Source organism: Lynx rufus, unplaced genomic scaffold (genome assembly GCF_022079265.1).
Source record: "Lynx rufus isolate CCGP_SWC_20201006 ecotype Redwood Valley unplaced genomic scaffold, mLynRuf1.p SCAF_2, whole genome shotgun sequence".
Taxonomy (NCBI): domain Eukaryota; kingdom Metazoa; phylum Chordata; class Mammalia; order Carnivora; family Felidae; genus Lynx; species Lynx rufus.
This window is the reverse complement of record NW_025814834.1, coordinates 7,193,219-7,210,029: the sequence shown is the minus strand read 5'-3', so window position 1 is coordinate 7,210,029 and position 16,811 is coordinate 7,193,219. Positions and strand designations below refer to the sequence as shown.

At 38.5% G+C, this 16,811-nt stretch overlaps 1 protein-coding gene across 4 annotated transcripts in view; it reads left to right on the top strand.

The window, feature by feature from the left end:
• The window catches only part of GIGYF2 (GRB10 interacting GYF protein 2), a 147,876-nt gene that overhangs the window by 88,670 nt on the left and 42,395 nt on the right, over nt 1–16,811 (top strand). For 2 of the 4 annotated variants that reach the window (XM_047085571.1, XM_047085569.1), the window contains 6 exons: nt 1,506–1,685; nt 5,578–5,777; nt 5,870–6,032; nt 6,121–6,309; nt 8,831–9,027; nt 10,015–10,174. In XM_047085571.1, coding sequence (XP_046941527.1) covers nt 1,506–1,685; nt 5,578–5,777; nt 5,870–6,032; nt 6,121–6,309; nt 8,831–9,027; nt 10,015–10,174 — 1,089 coding nt within the window. Of the gene's footprint in view, nt 1–1,505; nt 1,686–5,559; nt 5,778–5,869; nt 6,033–6,120; nt 6,310–8,830; nt 9,028–10,014; nt 10,175–16,811 lie in introns of all 4 variants that reach the window. The other 2 variants (XM_047085568.1, XM_047085570.1) reach the window with 1 other exon arrangement.

The window sequence follows — 16,811 nt, the reverse complement described above, 5'->3', positions numbered from 1 at the left end:
GTGTGTAAAAACACTTAAAAATGAGTGTTTTTATTATCTGTGGCTGTGTAACAAAATTACCTCAAGACTTAGTGGTGGCAAACATTTATTATCTTAGTTTCTGTGGTTCAGGAAGGAGCAGCATAGCTGGATGGCTTTGACCCGAGTCTTTCATGAGGCTGTAAGGCTGCTATCAAGGTGTTAGCCGGGGCTGCAGTCATCTGAAGGCTTGACTGGGGTTGGATCCATTTTCGAGCGCACTCATGTGGCTGTTGGCAAGCCTCAGTTCTTTGCCGTGTGAGCATGGCAGCTGGATTGCCTCAGAGAGAGCATCCCAGGGGGAATTCACAGTTGCTTGTGACTTAATATTTGTTGGCAATGACATCTTATCACTTTGTGCTGTATTCTCTTTGTTGGGAGCAAGTCAGTAAGTGAAGCCCACGCTTCGGGTGAGGGGATTACACAAAAGCCAGAAGGCAGGGCTTGTTGGGGGCTGTCTTAGAGGCTGCCTGCATAAGAAAGCAGATCGTATTCTGCCCAGCAAATTCTTGCACCCCCCCTTCCCCCCGTTTCCAGGTATTTTATCCTTCAAGAGAATAATAAGCTAGTAACAACCTAATAGCTGTTTGGGCAGACAGGATATTGAATCTCACTACATATGAAATGGCATATAAGAGAATGACAAAACATTAGAATTCCCTCATTTTCAGATGGAACTGTACAACATTCTTTCACTTTCACTGTGGTTTAGTGAAAAGAATTGAGGCTGTCACTGAAGTATATGTAACTTTAATTGTTACAAATGGAAGATATCAGTGTATGTTCTGGATTTTCAACTAATGTAATGTAAGATTTTATATCATCTGTTACGAATTGTGTTAGAACATGTAGGGTGGTGACTAAAGAATTTGCACAGTTTGGATTTGTCTTGTCCTTTGAAAATACCAGTTTTGTTTGCTTGGTGTATACCAGTCTCTCTTTCATCATTAATAGACTCTTAATTTGCATTAGGTTACACATAGCTTAGCTTTGAATTCTTTTCAAAAGCAATTTGTCTGTCTATAATGTAATAGGTGTTAGAGTGAATGAAAAATTTTAGTTCACACTCTCTACCTTTGAGTTTACAGTGTGTTTTAGGATAAAAGACCAGTTGAATTTCACAGATACCCTATTTGGGCAGAATCGCCAGTAGAAGTTAAATTAAATTAAGATATGTCATATAATTGAAAATCTTATATGACTTAAAAAAAAGTAGTACGTGCTGGGTGAGGTAGGTTGATTCACTTTTCATTGCATGCCCTTTTTTTTTTTAAATGCACGTATTATCTGAAAAATAATTGCCCAGTCTGTGAACATTAAACTTTAAGAAATGTATCTAGTAATCTATGTATATACCTGCAATTATTTCATTTACACTGCCTGAATGTTGAAATTGACACATTTGCACAAAAGCTTGATTTGGGCAGTCCAGTCTCTTTTCAGAATCCTCAGTGGCCAAGGCACATGGTTACTTATTTTCATTACAGGGAGACCAAATTTTGAGGAAGGTGGACCAACATCAGTGGGAAGAAAGCATGAATTCATACGATCAGAAAGTGAAAATTGGCGCATTTTTAGAGAGGAACAAAATGGAGAAGATGAAGATGGAGGTTGGCGACTAGCTGGATCAAGAAGGGATGGAGAGAGGTGGCGGCCGCACAGTCCTGGTAAGAGATCTGAGTGAGGGCACAGGGACCAAAATAAGTGAGTATTTAATAAGGAAATTTTTACAGATTAAGCAGGAAAGGTAAGCTGGTAAAGAGGCGCCAATTACTTTATGTCATTGTACTCAGGCTTATTACTACAAACATTTTCTTTCTTTCTTTTCTTTAATTTTTTTATGTTTATTTATTTATTTATTTTTTATTATTTTTTTAATTTTAAAATTTTTTTTTTCAACGTTTATTTATTTTTGGGACAGAGAGAGACAGAGCATGAACGGGGGAGGGTCAGAGAGAGAGGGAGACACAGAATCGGAAACAGGCTCCAGGCTCTGAGCCATCAGCCCAGAGCCCGACGCGGGGCTCGAACTCACGGACCGCGAGATCGTGACCTGGCTGAAGTCGGACGCTTAACCGACTGCGCCACCCAGGTGCCCCAATGTTTATTTATTTTTAAGAGTGAGAGGGACAGAGCGGGAGCAGGGGAGGGTCAGAGAGAGAGGGAGACACAGAATCGGAAGCAGGCTCCAATCTCTGAGCTGTCAGCACAGATCCCAACATGGGGCTCGAACTCATGGAACATGAGATCATGACCTGAGCCGGAGTCGGACGCTTAACTGACTGGGCCACCCAGGTGCCCCGACAAAACATTTTCAACATGAAAGTTCCCCACATCTATTCATTTGATGAAAATCATCTTTATTTTTCTGGAGCAAATAGTGTTAATGGGAAGCACCTACCCTTAACTGCAAAAATGTAAGAGGGTTTCATTTGGTTTTGTCTAATGCTAAATCTATCTTTTTCAGCATTGCTTTAAAACTTACAAATGTATAATTATATGCTCACTAAGGAATATGTGCTCCTACTCAAATGGGTATTTTTCCTGCGTAATAAAGGATTTATTCTTTCAAATTGTTTTTTGTCCTGAAAATGTGATTTAAGCTTATTTGAAGAATAAACTTTAAACCCAGGTCAAAAACGTAATCACAAGTTCATTCTTTTGTCCTTCTAACTTTAGAAAAAGGAGAGAGAAGAGTAGTGATTAGTGGTTTTGTAAGTTCTTCTGTTTGACTCTTAAGAATGCTTCAAACTGTTCTTCCCTGACATTAGATATGCTGGTAATTGAAGACACTGGTGCTTTGTGTCAAAGTTCATCCCCTACCAAAGTGCTGATTCCATGCCTCATGATAATCAGATGCCACTGTAGTTTGAATCGTGGGGTCATGCAGAACTGAAGCTTACAGAGTGTATATTTGCCTTCTGAATTTCATGTGCGTAACATTATTTTAGCTGTCAACCATATGCCAAAGAAGCTTACTTTTCATAGAAGAAATCATAAGCAAACTGGTTGCATTTACATTTTAAAATCAAATTATTAGCAAAGTCACTAGTCTCGGTCTGAGTTAACATTATAACAAACGTTCAGAGTGCTTTATGTACTTGTAGATAGGTAGAAACAGAATGAAGTTGATCTTTGGATAGAGTTTTGATGCTTTCATCACAACTCCTCATGGCTGCCTCATGGGTGAGTTTTCTGTCATTAGTAGGCATTGTTTACATCACAGTTAACTAGGCAGTTCTCATCAGTCTGTGTGCTGGGCAACCAAATGTTGTAGTTCTCTTCAAGGCATCACAGCATTTTGTGCTGAGCTTGCCTGTAAGCAAAAGGATTTGTAGACTATGTTCCCAACAAGCATTCAGTGAAAGAATGGACAGGATCTGGACTGAGCGAGAAGAAAAATTCCAGCTGATCAAAAACAAACAAGGTGAATGTTTTGGAAGATCAACAATGTTTGTGAGCCCAAACATCTGATGTTGATTCTTAATAGAATCCCTTTAATAAAGGAGATGAAGTAAAATTTTAGTGTATATTCTACCACTGACCCTTTTCACCCCACACCCCAGCAACTTCGGTTTTGGCTATATGTTGTCTTTTTCTTAAGCCTTTCTCCCTGATACGTGATTTTCATGTCCAATTTATTTGTCATTAAGTTAACAATTTCCCCAAATTTTATATTGGTATATTTTTGAAAGACAGTTTGGGGTCTATAACGATACATGGGGCTGAAAAATCAGTGGAAATAGCATTTTTTAAAAAGGACACCATCTGCTTTTTCAACCAAGCATATTAAAAGTTAAGTCTGATTATATCAGTTGTATAAATTACTGTTAACATTTCTTAGATTATACTTTATTCTTTTATGATTTGATTCAAAGTTTAAATATAATGGTTTTGACTGATTTTTTATATTATAAAAATTGTAGCAGATGTATGTGTTGGAAGGCCTTAAAAAGCAGTGATCAGTCTTAATAAGCTATAGATGTGCCTTATCTGCTATGTTTGGTTTAAGTAGGGCTCAAAATTGGATACGTACGGAGATGCAACTATTAAGGTAGGGACAGCTAAGCATCCACTCTGGGAAGTGAACTTAAGAAACTCAGTAAGAGGAAAACATGAGCCAGATGCCTAGAAGGATAGATTCCTATCATGGTGCATACTTAACAGACGGTTTAGAAATGATAGTAGTAGAGAGAGTTCTCAGGAATTCAGCACTGGATCATGAATACTTCTTTTGAGTAATGATTCTAAGTTTGCATGGAAGCAAACTGGATATAAAGCTCCTTAGTTTTCATAGAAGGCAATAGTTGTAAGTAAAGGAGTGTGGGAATAATGTTTCTTATCTTTTTTGTGAGTGACTTACAAGTAGCTACATCTATTGGGCTGATGTTTGCCTTCTTATTTTCAGCTTGAATTTTAGACTGCTAGGTTTAGCAAATTGAGCCTCAGTAGTAAGAACATTTGACTTTGGCTCCTTTCTTTTCTGTATCTCCCACAGAGAAAGCATTCAAAAAGATAGAAAATTTTAATAGGTTAAACCTTGTCTCTCTTTTGAAGGCTTTCTTAGACTCAGGTTTGTCAGATATTAACAAGATTTCCCCTCTGTGTGTGTGTGTGTGTGTGTGTGTGTGTGTGTGTTTAATACGTTAACTGACATCTTTTATTCTTAGGAAGTCTTTTTCTGTTGGAAAGTAGATGTAATAAACAGTATGCTAGGGTGGATTTAGGAATGTCCCTGGGGGTATTATACAGAAATAAAAACTCCCTGGGGAGAGTTAAGAGTTGAGAATAAAGGAAAAGGAAAGTAAGCATGCTGTTGTGGAAAAAGCAGTATTAGATGCAGAATTCGATTCTAGTTCTGCTTTGCCCAAGTTATGCAAGTTACTTCTGTCAGAATTTTTGTTTCTTAAACTATAAAATTAGGATGGGGGCTATATAAAATCTTTGACATCTGTCAATGCTGTAATTCCATGACTTTTTGTTGGGAATCAGAATTCCAACTGGAATCTTGTCACTAGCAAGTTGGCATGATGAGTTTGATATTAGGAATTGACACAGGGGGTTGGTCATATCCATAATAAAGAATGGTATTTTTATGAGAAGAAGGAAAAGGTGTAAGACCTGCCAAAAGGAAGGCAGGAACTTCAGTTATGGTCACATGGTGAGTGTAACAGATCTGGGCTAGGAGTGTGCCCTATGAATGGCTAACTGAAGTTTCGGTCACATAGCCAAAGCTTATCCAAAATGTATACTTTGAGTAAAGTGTCCTTTGAAAGTAATTTGTTTCAAATTTATCTTTCAAAACTGTAGAGTATGTTGTGTGGCTCAGTACTTATTGAAGATGACCACTATTGTCACTTAGTGGTATCATTTGTATGCTAAGCTCTTAACTTGATTTAATTTGCCTAATTTTCTCTTTAGTTGATTGATCCATTTGATTTCACAGTTAATCATAGTTTTCTCCTTTATTTCCTATTCATGATTTTCTTTTTCAAATACTGTCATGAAAGTTTTCTAAGGTCTGTATCCTCCTCATCCCAGATGGCCCTCGTTCTGCAGGCTGGCGTGAACACATGGAACGACGGCGAAGGTTTGAGTTTGATTTTCGAGATCGGGATGATGAACGGGGTTACCGAAGGGTGCGCTCTGGCAGTGGAAGCATGGACGATGACCGGGACAGCTTGCCCGAATGGTGCCTAGAGGATGCTGAAGAAGAGATGGGCACATTTGACTCCTCCGGAGCGTTCCTCTCTCTGAAGGTAGGAAATCTGTTTTAAATGTCATGACACACACCGACCTTCCACCAAAGCCAAATGTACTGTTGACCTTCGGCTTTATTTTCTTGACACAGAAAGTCCAGAAAGAGCCGATTCCAGAAGAGCAGGAGATGGACTTCCGGCCTGTAGAGGAAGGGGGGGAGTGCTCCGATTCTGAGAGCAGCCATAATGAAGAAGCCAAAGAACCTGATAAGACAAATAGGAAAGAGGGAGAGAAGACAGATAGAGTAGGAGTTGGTAAGGCTCATTTTTGTCTTGTACCTTCTTCTTTTCATCAGATCAAAAGCTTCCTAAGGTGCTAATTTAAGATTACTTTATGTTACAGAAGCTAGTGAGGAAACATCCCAGACCTCATCATCATCTGCTAGACCAGGTACTCCTTCAGACCATCAGCCTCAGGAAGCACCACAGTTTGAGAGGAAAGAGGAACCCCAAACTGAGCAAACAGAAAAAGCTGAGGAGGAGAGTCAGACGGAAAATAGCCTGCCAACCAAAGTGCCCAGCAGAGGGGATGGTATGTATTTATGAGAGTAGATAAGCTAAAACAGGATTCTGCCCAGGCCAGTGATCATTGATAACATGGGTTTCCGTTTATGCCTCCTGGAGCTGCTTCTAGTGGTGAGTTACTGAAACAGATTATTTCACTAGTAAACTTAGTCAAACTCTGCTTCCCATGTGCGTGTCCTTCCCAAAATTCACCGAAACAGAGAGGAAACGAAGGTGGAGCTCGGGAATCTCACTTTCTACAAGGTTATGACATGGTCACCTTGGTTATCAGTGGAGCAGACAGGGTTTCGGATCCTCCGCAGTAATTTGATTCTCACCTCAGACAAGCTCCCTTCCCAGTGGCTGCAGGATGTATGTCCAGAAGGCACACTAAAATGCTGTTGTTTCAGAAGAGGCCAAAAAGAATACGGATGAAGCTGTGGAGGTCCTACCACCTTTGCTAGTGAATAAGCTTAAAACGTATCTCCTCCAGTATTACTGTTTTGATTTTACTTTGCCTCATGTGCCTTAGTGGGTAGTATTAATGTTTACTTCCATGTTTCTTCTGGTACATACTTAAAATTGACATTGTAATTCCTGATGTTGAAGGGTTAATGGATTGAGTCTCCATAAAAAGTCACAACTCTACCGTGGCCTGTGAGACCTTGCATAACCTGGCATCTGCCCGCCTCTGTACAGTTTGAGTGCCACTTCTGTCTCCTTCCTCTGTTCCCCAGCCTCACAGCCTGTTAGGTCCTCAAGTGTGCCCTAGCATGTGCTGTTCTCTGTGCCTGAAACTCTCTCCCATCCGAAGTTCCCAAGCCACGTTAGGTATCTTCTCTAGTTTCTTAAACAATTGACACTATTCCTCACATAGCAATACAGTATTAGAAAGATCTGTTTATTATTTTTTTTTACTCAGTAGACTAATATTTTGAGGGCTTAAGCCAAAGATTTCTCTTCAGAGTTAAATGTCCAGGACAAAGCTTAGTGAGTGAATTCAGTGAGTATTTGAACCTCTATTAGGCACTGTGCGACTTGTCCATTTTGAGACCTGTTTGATACGTAGTAGTCATTTTTCAGTTACGATGTGCCCCCAAATTACTTGTGGTTCTTTCTCTTGAATGTACATTCCTGGGACCTTACTCTAGGATATCCTAGGATGGAGTCCGGATGTGTGTATTTTGAGAAAGCTTCATAGATGTGCATTAAAGATGAAAACTCTAGATAGATAACCTGTGAGGGAGATAAAGGATATGTGTATCAGGCATCTAGGGCTAAATTCCCATTTTTAGAGGGTAGGTAAAGAGTAGCCAGAGAAAAATCTTCAGAGACAAGAGTGGACTAGAGTGAAGAGAAAGGAAGGAATGGAGAAGGTTTTAGTTTAGGCTTGGGTAGATAATGTCAGAGGCTACTGAGGTCGGAAGATGAGGACTAGGTAAAGCCATTGGATTTGGGGACTTTGAGTCACTGCTTGTCTTTGGGAGAGAAGCTGTGTTGGAGGGGTGGAAGTGGAAGTCACAGTGTAGCAGGTGTGGGTGGCAGTGCATAGACTGTTCTTTTAAGGAGTTTGGCAAAGAAAGGAAAGACTGAGAGGAATGGGAATGTGGAGAAGCTGTCTGTAATTGAACCAATAAGGTTCCAAAGGGGAAGCTGCAATTGTATCTAATTACTTTCATCCCCCTTTTTATTTTAAGAGCCTGCATCCTGAGAGGTTAGAAACAGGACCCAAAACAGAACCTCTTTTGTGGTCTCTTTTCTTATTGAGAAGACCGTCTGCACTGTACATGTAGACTCCCAGGAGCTCTTTGTTATCCTAAAAACTAATGTATTGCATTACATTTATTATCACCTGAAATAGGTTCTTATTTAAGAGACATGCAGATACGTTTAATCAAAGTTTTGATGGTGAGATACGACATTTTTTGAGGAGATTTGCAGTGCTTTGTTAACAGTCTGCTATTTGGAGACACGTTATAAAGATAACAATGGTCTGATTCTGTTTGTTTTCAAGAGGTAGATGTTTCACTGTTGGGCAGATGCTGTAGTGACACAGGCAGGCACTGTAGGAGGACCTTTTAATCCTTATATTTTGTCATTCTGTAGAGTTAACTGCTGTCATCGTAGGGAGAAATACTACACTTCTCTGTAAGAAGTTGCTGCAGTGAGGGGTGCCTGGTTGGCTCAGTCGGTTAAGCATCCAACTCTTGATTCTGGCTCAGGTCATGATCTCAGGGCTCCTGACCTGTGTTGGGCTCTGTGAGGACAGTGCGGAGCCTGCTTGGGATTCTCATTTTCTCTCTCTGCCCCTACTTAGCTCATACGTGCACGCATGCGCACACACCCACACCCACACCCCCCCCCCCAACACCCTCTCTCTCTCTCAAAATAAATCAAAAAAAAAAAAAAAAGCTGCAGTGTTTGATACATTCACCTTTCTGTTGAGCCCATTTAGTGAGTGGCCCAACTTGATGGAGAGCTAGTTATTCTTCATGAGAACCTCCGTAGTTTAAAGGTTTTTCATGTTTCTGTGTTTTTTTCCCCTCTAGAAACGGTTTCTGATGTCCAGCAGTCCCTGTCCCAGATTCCTTCAGATGCAGCCTCTCCCCTTCTCATACTTCCACCTCCTGTTCCCAGTCCTCGTCCTGCCCTGCGGCCAGTTGAAACGCCGGTCGTAGGTGCTCCTGGTATGGGCAGTGTGTCCACAGAACCAGATGATGAAGAGGGCCTCAAACATTTGGAGCAGGTAAAAATCATGCAATTCTTTTTTTCTCCTCTCAAAGCACCATAAAAATTGAAAAGCATTGAACAGATATTCAGAAGTGGAACTTTTGTGCATTAGATTTTATGTACTGGAAAAGTTGTTTTAAATCTAGTATTTATTTGTATGAGTAATTGTCTTTCAAATCATTTCATGCTTTTAAGTTTCTGCTATGTAGTAGTCATTATGTCAGGTTATTTTTTCTCTTCTGAGGTTGCCCTTGGCTGTTTGCTTTTCTTTTTTCTTTTTGGAAATTAATGGAATGCCAAAAATGGCAAATACAAGCAGCTGTGGATGGGCACAGCGTCTTCTGTATTTTTTACCTAAAGTGTAACTGGGAATAGTTAAACTCTCAGGATATTAACATCGTATTCACATCTCTAGATTTCCCTGAGATTAAGTATACCTTTGTTGGATGTAAATGGTGACCTGCTTTCTACAGAAGAATCTGTTTCCTTTGCTCTGGGGTGGTGGTTGGTGGCAGGAAATGCTTGAAGAAAGAAAGAAAGTGGGCAGTGTGTTAGTAAAACTTGTAAAACTTTTGTAATTGTATTCATTGAGCCTTTGTTGTATTAACACCCATGTTTTTACGGGTTTAGAGTATACGTTTCAGAATTGACCGATGGCTTACTGGTTTTAAAAGTAATCTTCTTAATGTGTTGATTAGAAGAAGCCTGGGCTTTGATCCTTACCAGTTTGTGTTTTAATTTCAGTTTGCTTTGCTTAATAATTTTGAGACTCTGAGCAAGATTTGACCTCTCTGAGCCTTAGTTTCCCCCTCTATAAAGTGGGGATAGTACATATTTTCATGATATTGATGGAAGAATTAAATGGTTGCCTGCTGTGTTTCTTGCACAGTACTACCTTGTACAGATCAAGTCGTTCAAAAAAGGTAGGCATTTTTATTAAGTGTACTAGTGTTAATTTGGGGTCGTTTGTTTCCTCAATCCATTTTTTTTGTTTTTCTATTAGCAAGCTGAGAAGATGGTGGCTTATCTCCAAGATAGCGCACTAGATGATGAGAGATTGGCATCAAAACTGCAAGAGCACAGAGCTAAGGGAGTCTCAATTCCATTGATGCACGAAGCAATGCAGAAGTGGTATTACAAAGATCCTCAGGGAGAAATTCAAGGTAGCTCGTTCCATTCTACTTGAAGCCATTATCTCCTATAAGATGGTCATTATTTAATGTTAATTTGCGTAATAGTGGAAAAAGTCAATTTTTACAGTTTTTCTTTGTGTGTGTGTGTGTGTGTACGTGTACATACACACACACACACACACACACACACACACTTACTCACTTATTTAAAGGTTCCTTCCATAATACTTTGCAATTTCAGTGGTGGGGGGGAGGGAGGTCCAGTGAAAATCGTTTGAATACAAGGCGGAATGTGATAGTAAATATAATAGGGATGCAGACAAAATGCTTAGGACGCCCTTAGTTCTGGCTTCCCAGCGGGTTAATTGGGCAGGTAAGAGTTACCTTCTCTGCACTTCAGTTTACCTCCCATTAAAGGTGATGGCAGTCATAGAAGACCTTACCTGAATGTTTTGCTCAAGTGGAATTGACATCATAAATGGTAAAGAACTATCTGAGAAAGGATAGTACCATATTATAAGCTAATCCCTTAAAAAAGATTTGTATGGTGCATAAGTTAGAATGGGTAGAGAATGTTGTAAAAGAAATTTGTTGATTGATTTCCGCTTTTGAATTCTTTGTTTATAACCTGAAATTGATTGACTAATATTAGTGTCAGTTTCATGATACTCTTTTACCAAGTACACCCTGTGATCTCTTTGTGACATACTAACTCCCTTTCCACTCTAAGTCCCCTTACCCTCTATTGTCCTGCATAACATCTATTACTGCCTGGTTCTGATTTGTTCATGACCTGTTCACACCCCCATAGAATGGAAGGTGCTTGGGAGCAGGACAAGTGTGTGTATGTTTTGTTTTGTTTTGTTTGTAAAGCAGTCAAAAGTGTTTATCTGATATTTTAAGGCTTACAAATGGAGAGACAAAATGTGCTTCCAAATTCAGGGCTGTGTGTTTTAATTAAAGCATATATGGAACGGCGCCTCGGTGGCTCAGTCAGTGGAGCATCCGACTCTTGATTTTGGCTCAAGTCATGATCCCACGGTTGTGTGATTGAACCCCACATCAGGCTTTGCACTGAGCGTGGAGTCTGCTTAAGAGTCTCTCTTCCTCTCTCTTTCCCTGTCTCTCTCAAATAAAATTAAAAAATAAAATATAGATGTGTGCCTTAATTAAATATACTTGAGATAATTGCAACTTTACATGCAGTTGTAACAAATACTACAGAGATTTTATGTACTCTTTACCCAATTGCCGTGAGTGGTAATCTCATGCAAAACTGTAGTACCATATCCAGCCAATGTATTGACTTTGATACAGTTAAGATTTAGAACACTTTCTTTTTTTTTAATGTTTATTTTTCAGAGAGTGAGAGAGAGAGAGCATGCACACGTGCAAGCAGGAGAGAGGCGGGGAGGGGAGGGGGCGGGCAGAGGATTCGAAGCGGGCTCTGTGCTGACAGCAGACAGCTCAATGTGGGGCCTGAACCCATGAACCTCTAGATCATGACCCTAAGCCAGAGTCGGACGCCTAACTGACTGAGCCACCCAGGTGCCCCAAGATTCAGAACATTTTCGTTTCCTGTTGCCCTTGGATGCCCACATGCATTTCCTTTCCACCTGTTCCTGCTCCTTAACACTTGGCAGCCACTAATCTTTTCCCGATTTCTATATTTTGTCATTTCAAGAATTTTGCAGAAACGGAATGCATTTGCATCAAATGGAAAAAAAATTGTTTTCACTCAGCACAATTCTCTGGAGATTCATACAGGTTGTTGCATGTATCAGTAGATTTCTTCTTTTTATTTACTGAGTAGTACATCCATGATATAGATGTATCATTGTTTAACCGTTTATCCATGAAGGGCGTCTGGGTTGTTGCAGTTTCTGGCTGTTATAATAAAGCTGTTAAACATTTATGGATAGGCTTTTGTGTTAATACAACTCTTCATTCCTCTGAGACATAAATGTCCAGGAGTGCAATTGCTAGATTGTATGGTGATGACATGTTTAGTTTTTTTAAGCAACTGCCAAGTTGTTTTGTGGAGGAGCTGTACTATTTTTGTATTTCTGCCAGCAATCTGTGAGTGATTCATTTTCTCCACATCCTTGACAGTATTTGATGTTGCTATTTTTTACCTTAACCATTTGGGCTTGTTATAGTGGTATCTCATTCTAGTTTTTGGCTTGCATTTCCTTAACAGCTAAAGACGTTGGACATCTTTTAATGTGTTTATTGGTGTTTATCCTCTTCAGTAAACGATCTCTTCATGTTTTTTACTTGTGTTCTCATTATTTGCTTTTTTTAACCTTTGAGTTTTGAGACTTCCTTATATATTCTAGATAATAGCCCTTTGTTAGGTATGTGGTTTGCAGATATTTTCTCCCAGTCTGAATCTTTTTATCCTCTTAACAGAGTCTTTCACAGATCAAAAGTTTTAGATTTTGATGAAGTCCAGTTGATTAGTTTTTTCCTTTAATGGATTGTGTTTTTGGTATTAAGTCAGAGATAGAAGAACTCTTTGCCTAGCTTCAGATCCCAAAATTTCCTTTCCAGAATAATTTAGGTTTTTTTCATTTAAGTCTGTGGTCTATTTTGAGTTAATTTTTGTATAACGTATGGGAATTAGGTCAGAGTTTATTTTTTTGCTGATGGATGTCCAGTTGCTCTGGAACCTTTTGTTGAAAAGCCATCTTTCCTCTTTTGAATTGCTTTTGTACCTTTCTCAAAATTCAGTTGGGCATATTTATGTTGGTCTGTTTCTGTGTTCTTCTATTCCACGGATCCATGTGTCTGCCTCGCCACTGATATCACAGTCTTGATTACTGTAGCTATGTAATATGTTTTGAAATTGAGTAGATGGATTTCTTCCAGTTTTTTTTTCTCCTGGTTTATTTTTAGCAAAGTAGTTTTTAGTTTTTCTAGTTCCCTTTGCCTTTCCATATAAATTTCAGAATAGTCTTGTCTATATTTACCACATAAATGTGTTCAGAAATCTATGTTTATATATCTTGCTGAGATTTTAATAGGAACAGTGTTAAACCTCTGTATCGTTTTGAAGGCTTGACATCTTTTTCATGTTGACTCTTCCAGTCTATGAACTTATGTCATTTTCAGCATAGATTCTGTACATGTTCTATTAGATTTGTACCTACTTGATTTTTTTTTTTGAGTGATTGTAAGTTTTATTATATTTCAGTGTCTTTGTGTTCATTCCTACTATATAGAATTGGATTTTGGATTTTTGTCATTAGTCTGTGACCTGCTGAGCTCATTTATTAGTTTTAGGAGTTTTTGTTGTTGTTTGGGTAGGTTCCATAGGATTTTCTTTGTAGACATTGTTATCTGCAAACAGGGATCGTTTTAATTTTTCATTTCCAATCTATGCCTTTTATTTCCTTTTGTTGCCTTATTGTATTTTCCAACACTGTGTTGAATATGATGGGTGAGAGCAGACATATTTGCCTTTTTTTTCCTATGTTCCTATCTTAGGGGGAACACTTAGTCTTTAATAATTAAGTATGATGTTAGCTGCTTGGTTTTCTTTCTTTTTTTTTTTTAATTTTTTTTAACATTTATTTATTATTATTGAAAGACAGAGAGACACAGAGCATGAGCAGGAGAGGGGTAGAGAGAAGGGGAGAACAGAATCTGAACAGAATCTGAAGTAGGCTCTAGGTTCGAGCTGTCAGCACAGAGCCCGATGCGGGGCTCGAACTCACAAACTGCGAGATCATGACCTGAGCCGAAGTCGGTCGCCTAACTGAGCCACCCAGGTGCCCCAGCTGCTTGGTTTTTATAGATGTTTTTTATTTATTTATTTATTTTTAAGTAATTTCTACACCACCATGGGGCTCAAATGCATGACCCTGAGATCAAGAGCAGCAGGCTCCTCTCACTGACTCAGCACCCTTATCGATGCTCTTTATGAAGTTGAGGAAGTACCTTATTGTTTGAGAGTTTTTATCATGATTGGGTATTGGATTTTGTCACATCCTTTTTGTGCATTTGTTTCTATGGTCCTGTGGCTTTCCTTCTTTAGTAAGTTTAAGATGGCGGATTAAATTGAGTGCATTTTGAATATTGAACCAGCTTTGCATCCTTGGAGTAAACCCCATTTGGTCATGGTGTGTAATTCTTTTTATATATTGCTGCATCCTATTTGGTAATGTTTAGTTAAGGATTTTTGTGTCTCTGCTCATGAGACATGTTGTTCTGTAGTTTTTTTGGTTTTTTTTTTGGTGTTCTCATTGTCTGCTTTTAGTATCAGGGTAATAATATCAGCTTCATAAAATGAGCTGGGAGTTACTCCCTTTTCTATTTTCTGGAAGATTGTTTAGAATTGGTGTTAATTCATCTTTAAATGTTTTGGAGAATTCTCCAGTGAAACCACCTGGGTACCTGTTTTTAGGGAATTTTATTTATTTATTTTTTTTCTAAAATAGGCTCCATGCCCAACATATGGTGCTTGAACTCAGGACATCGAGATTGAGAGTCGCTTGCTCTACCGACTGAGCCAGCCAGATGCCCTGTTTTTTGGGAATTTTAAAATTACAAATTCAGTATCCCGAATAGTTACAGAGCTATTTAAATTACTGATTTAGTAAGGGTTGATTTTTGGTGGTTTGTGTTTTTTGACGAATTGGTCCATTTCATCTAAGATGTCAATTCTGTGTGTGTAGAATTGTTTAGAATATTCTCTTACTATCTTTTTGATGTTTGCAGGTACTGTAGTGATAGGCCGTGATTTATTCCTGATGTTCGTAATTTGTTCATTTCTCTTTTTCTCATTGTCAGTCTTGCTAGAGATTTAATTTTACCGATCTTTTCAAAGAATTAACTTTGTTTCATTGATTTTTCCCCCCACTTTTTTGTTTTCAATTGCATTGAGTTCTACTCTTTACTATTTCCTTCCTTTTTCTTAGGGTATATTTTGCTTTTCTTTTTCTAGGTTCTTGAGGTGGATGCTTATATTATTGATTTGAGACTTTCTTTTCCAATGTAAGCTATAATAAAAACTGTAAATTTCTCTTTCAGCCCTTCTTTAACTGTGTACCACAAATTTTGATACAAGTATTTTTATTTCTGTTCAGTTCAGTGTATTTTTTTTTTTGTGATTCCTCTTGAGACCTCCACTTTAAATATATATATATATATATTTTAAATTTTTTTAACGTTTATTTATTTTTGAGACAGAGAGAGACAGAGCATGAACGGGGGAGGGTCAGAGAGAGAGGGAGACACAGAATCTGAAGCAGGCTCCAGGCTCTGAGCTGTCAGCACAGGGCCCGACGCGGGGCTCGAACTCACAGACCGCGAGATTGTGACCTGAGTTGAAGTCGGACCCTTAACCGACTGAGCCACCCAGGCGCCCCTATATTTATTTATTTTTAAGTAATCTCTACAACCCTGAGATCAGGAGTTGTATGCTCCTCCGACTGAGCCAACCAGCTGCCCTAAGAGACCTCCACTTTTACTCATGGATTATTTGGAAGTGTGTTATGTGGTTTCCAAGGGTTTGGAGATTTCCCTGTTACCTGTCTGTTAATGATTTCTAGCTTTATTTTATTGTGGTTGAAACACATCATATTTAATTTCAGCTTTTAAAATTTTATTGAGATTTATTTATGGCTCGGAATATAGTTCGTTTTGCTGTATGTTCTGTGGGTTCTTGAAAGAATGTATACTTTGTTGTTTTGGAGTGTTCTATAAATATCAGTTGAACCTTATTGATGGTGTTGTTGAGTTCTATAATCTTGTTGGTTTTCTGTTTAGTTCTGTCAGTTGTTGAGAGAGTGGTGTTGAAGCCTTCAGCTGTTACTGGAGATTTCTCTGTCTTTTCAGTTTTATTAGATTTTGCTTCACATATTTTGCAGGTTTGTTCAGTGCGTACGCTTTTACCGTTGCTGTGTCTTCCTGGTGGATTGACCCTTTATTAATATATAATATCCTTCTCTGTCTCTGGTAATTTTCTTTGTTCTGAAGTCTACATTATCAAATACTAATATAGCCACTCTAGCTTTTTTTTAAATTTGATTAATGCTTGCATGATATACCTTTTCCTATCCTTTTATTTTCGACCTGCCTATATTGTTATATTTGAAATGACTTTCTTGTAGATAGCATGTACTTGGGTCATGTTTTCAGATGTATATATTGGGTCATGTTTTTTGTTGTTTCTTCGTTCTGGAATATATGAAGTAAAATGAAAGGTCAGGGAATTCACCTCCATGTGGTTCCTCAGGCACCAAGGCCAGTCTGCCTTCTCTCTACTGTTCAGAGTGTTCTTTTGTTTCCTTTGTATATATAACGTTAGGGTTTTTAGTTGTATTTAGCAGGAAGAACAGGGAAAAGTAGATCTACTCCATCTTCCCGGAAGTGGACATTATAGGCTTTTGTTTTATTTAACTGTTGTATTCTCATTACCTAGACTCATGTAATTGGTATTTAGTAAATATTTGCTGAATTAATTAATTAATTGTTATTGATCAGCGTGAATCTGTTAATTTTATGTATAAAATATTTGATTTTTAATTGTAAAACATGTAGAGAATGTTACTCTCCCTCCACCCTAAGCCAGATTTAGTCATACCTACGTAAATAATTTATCTTAATGTTTTTTTTTTTTTAATTATTTTTAACGTTTATTTATTTTTGAGACAGAGAGAGA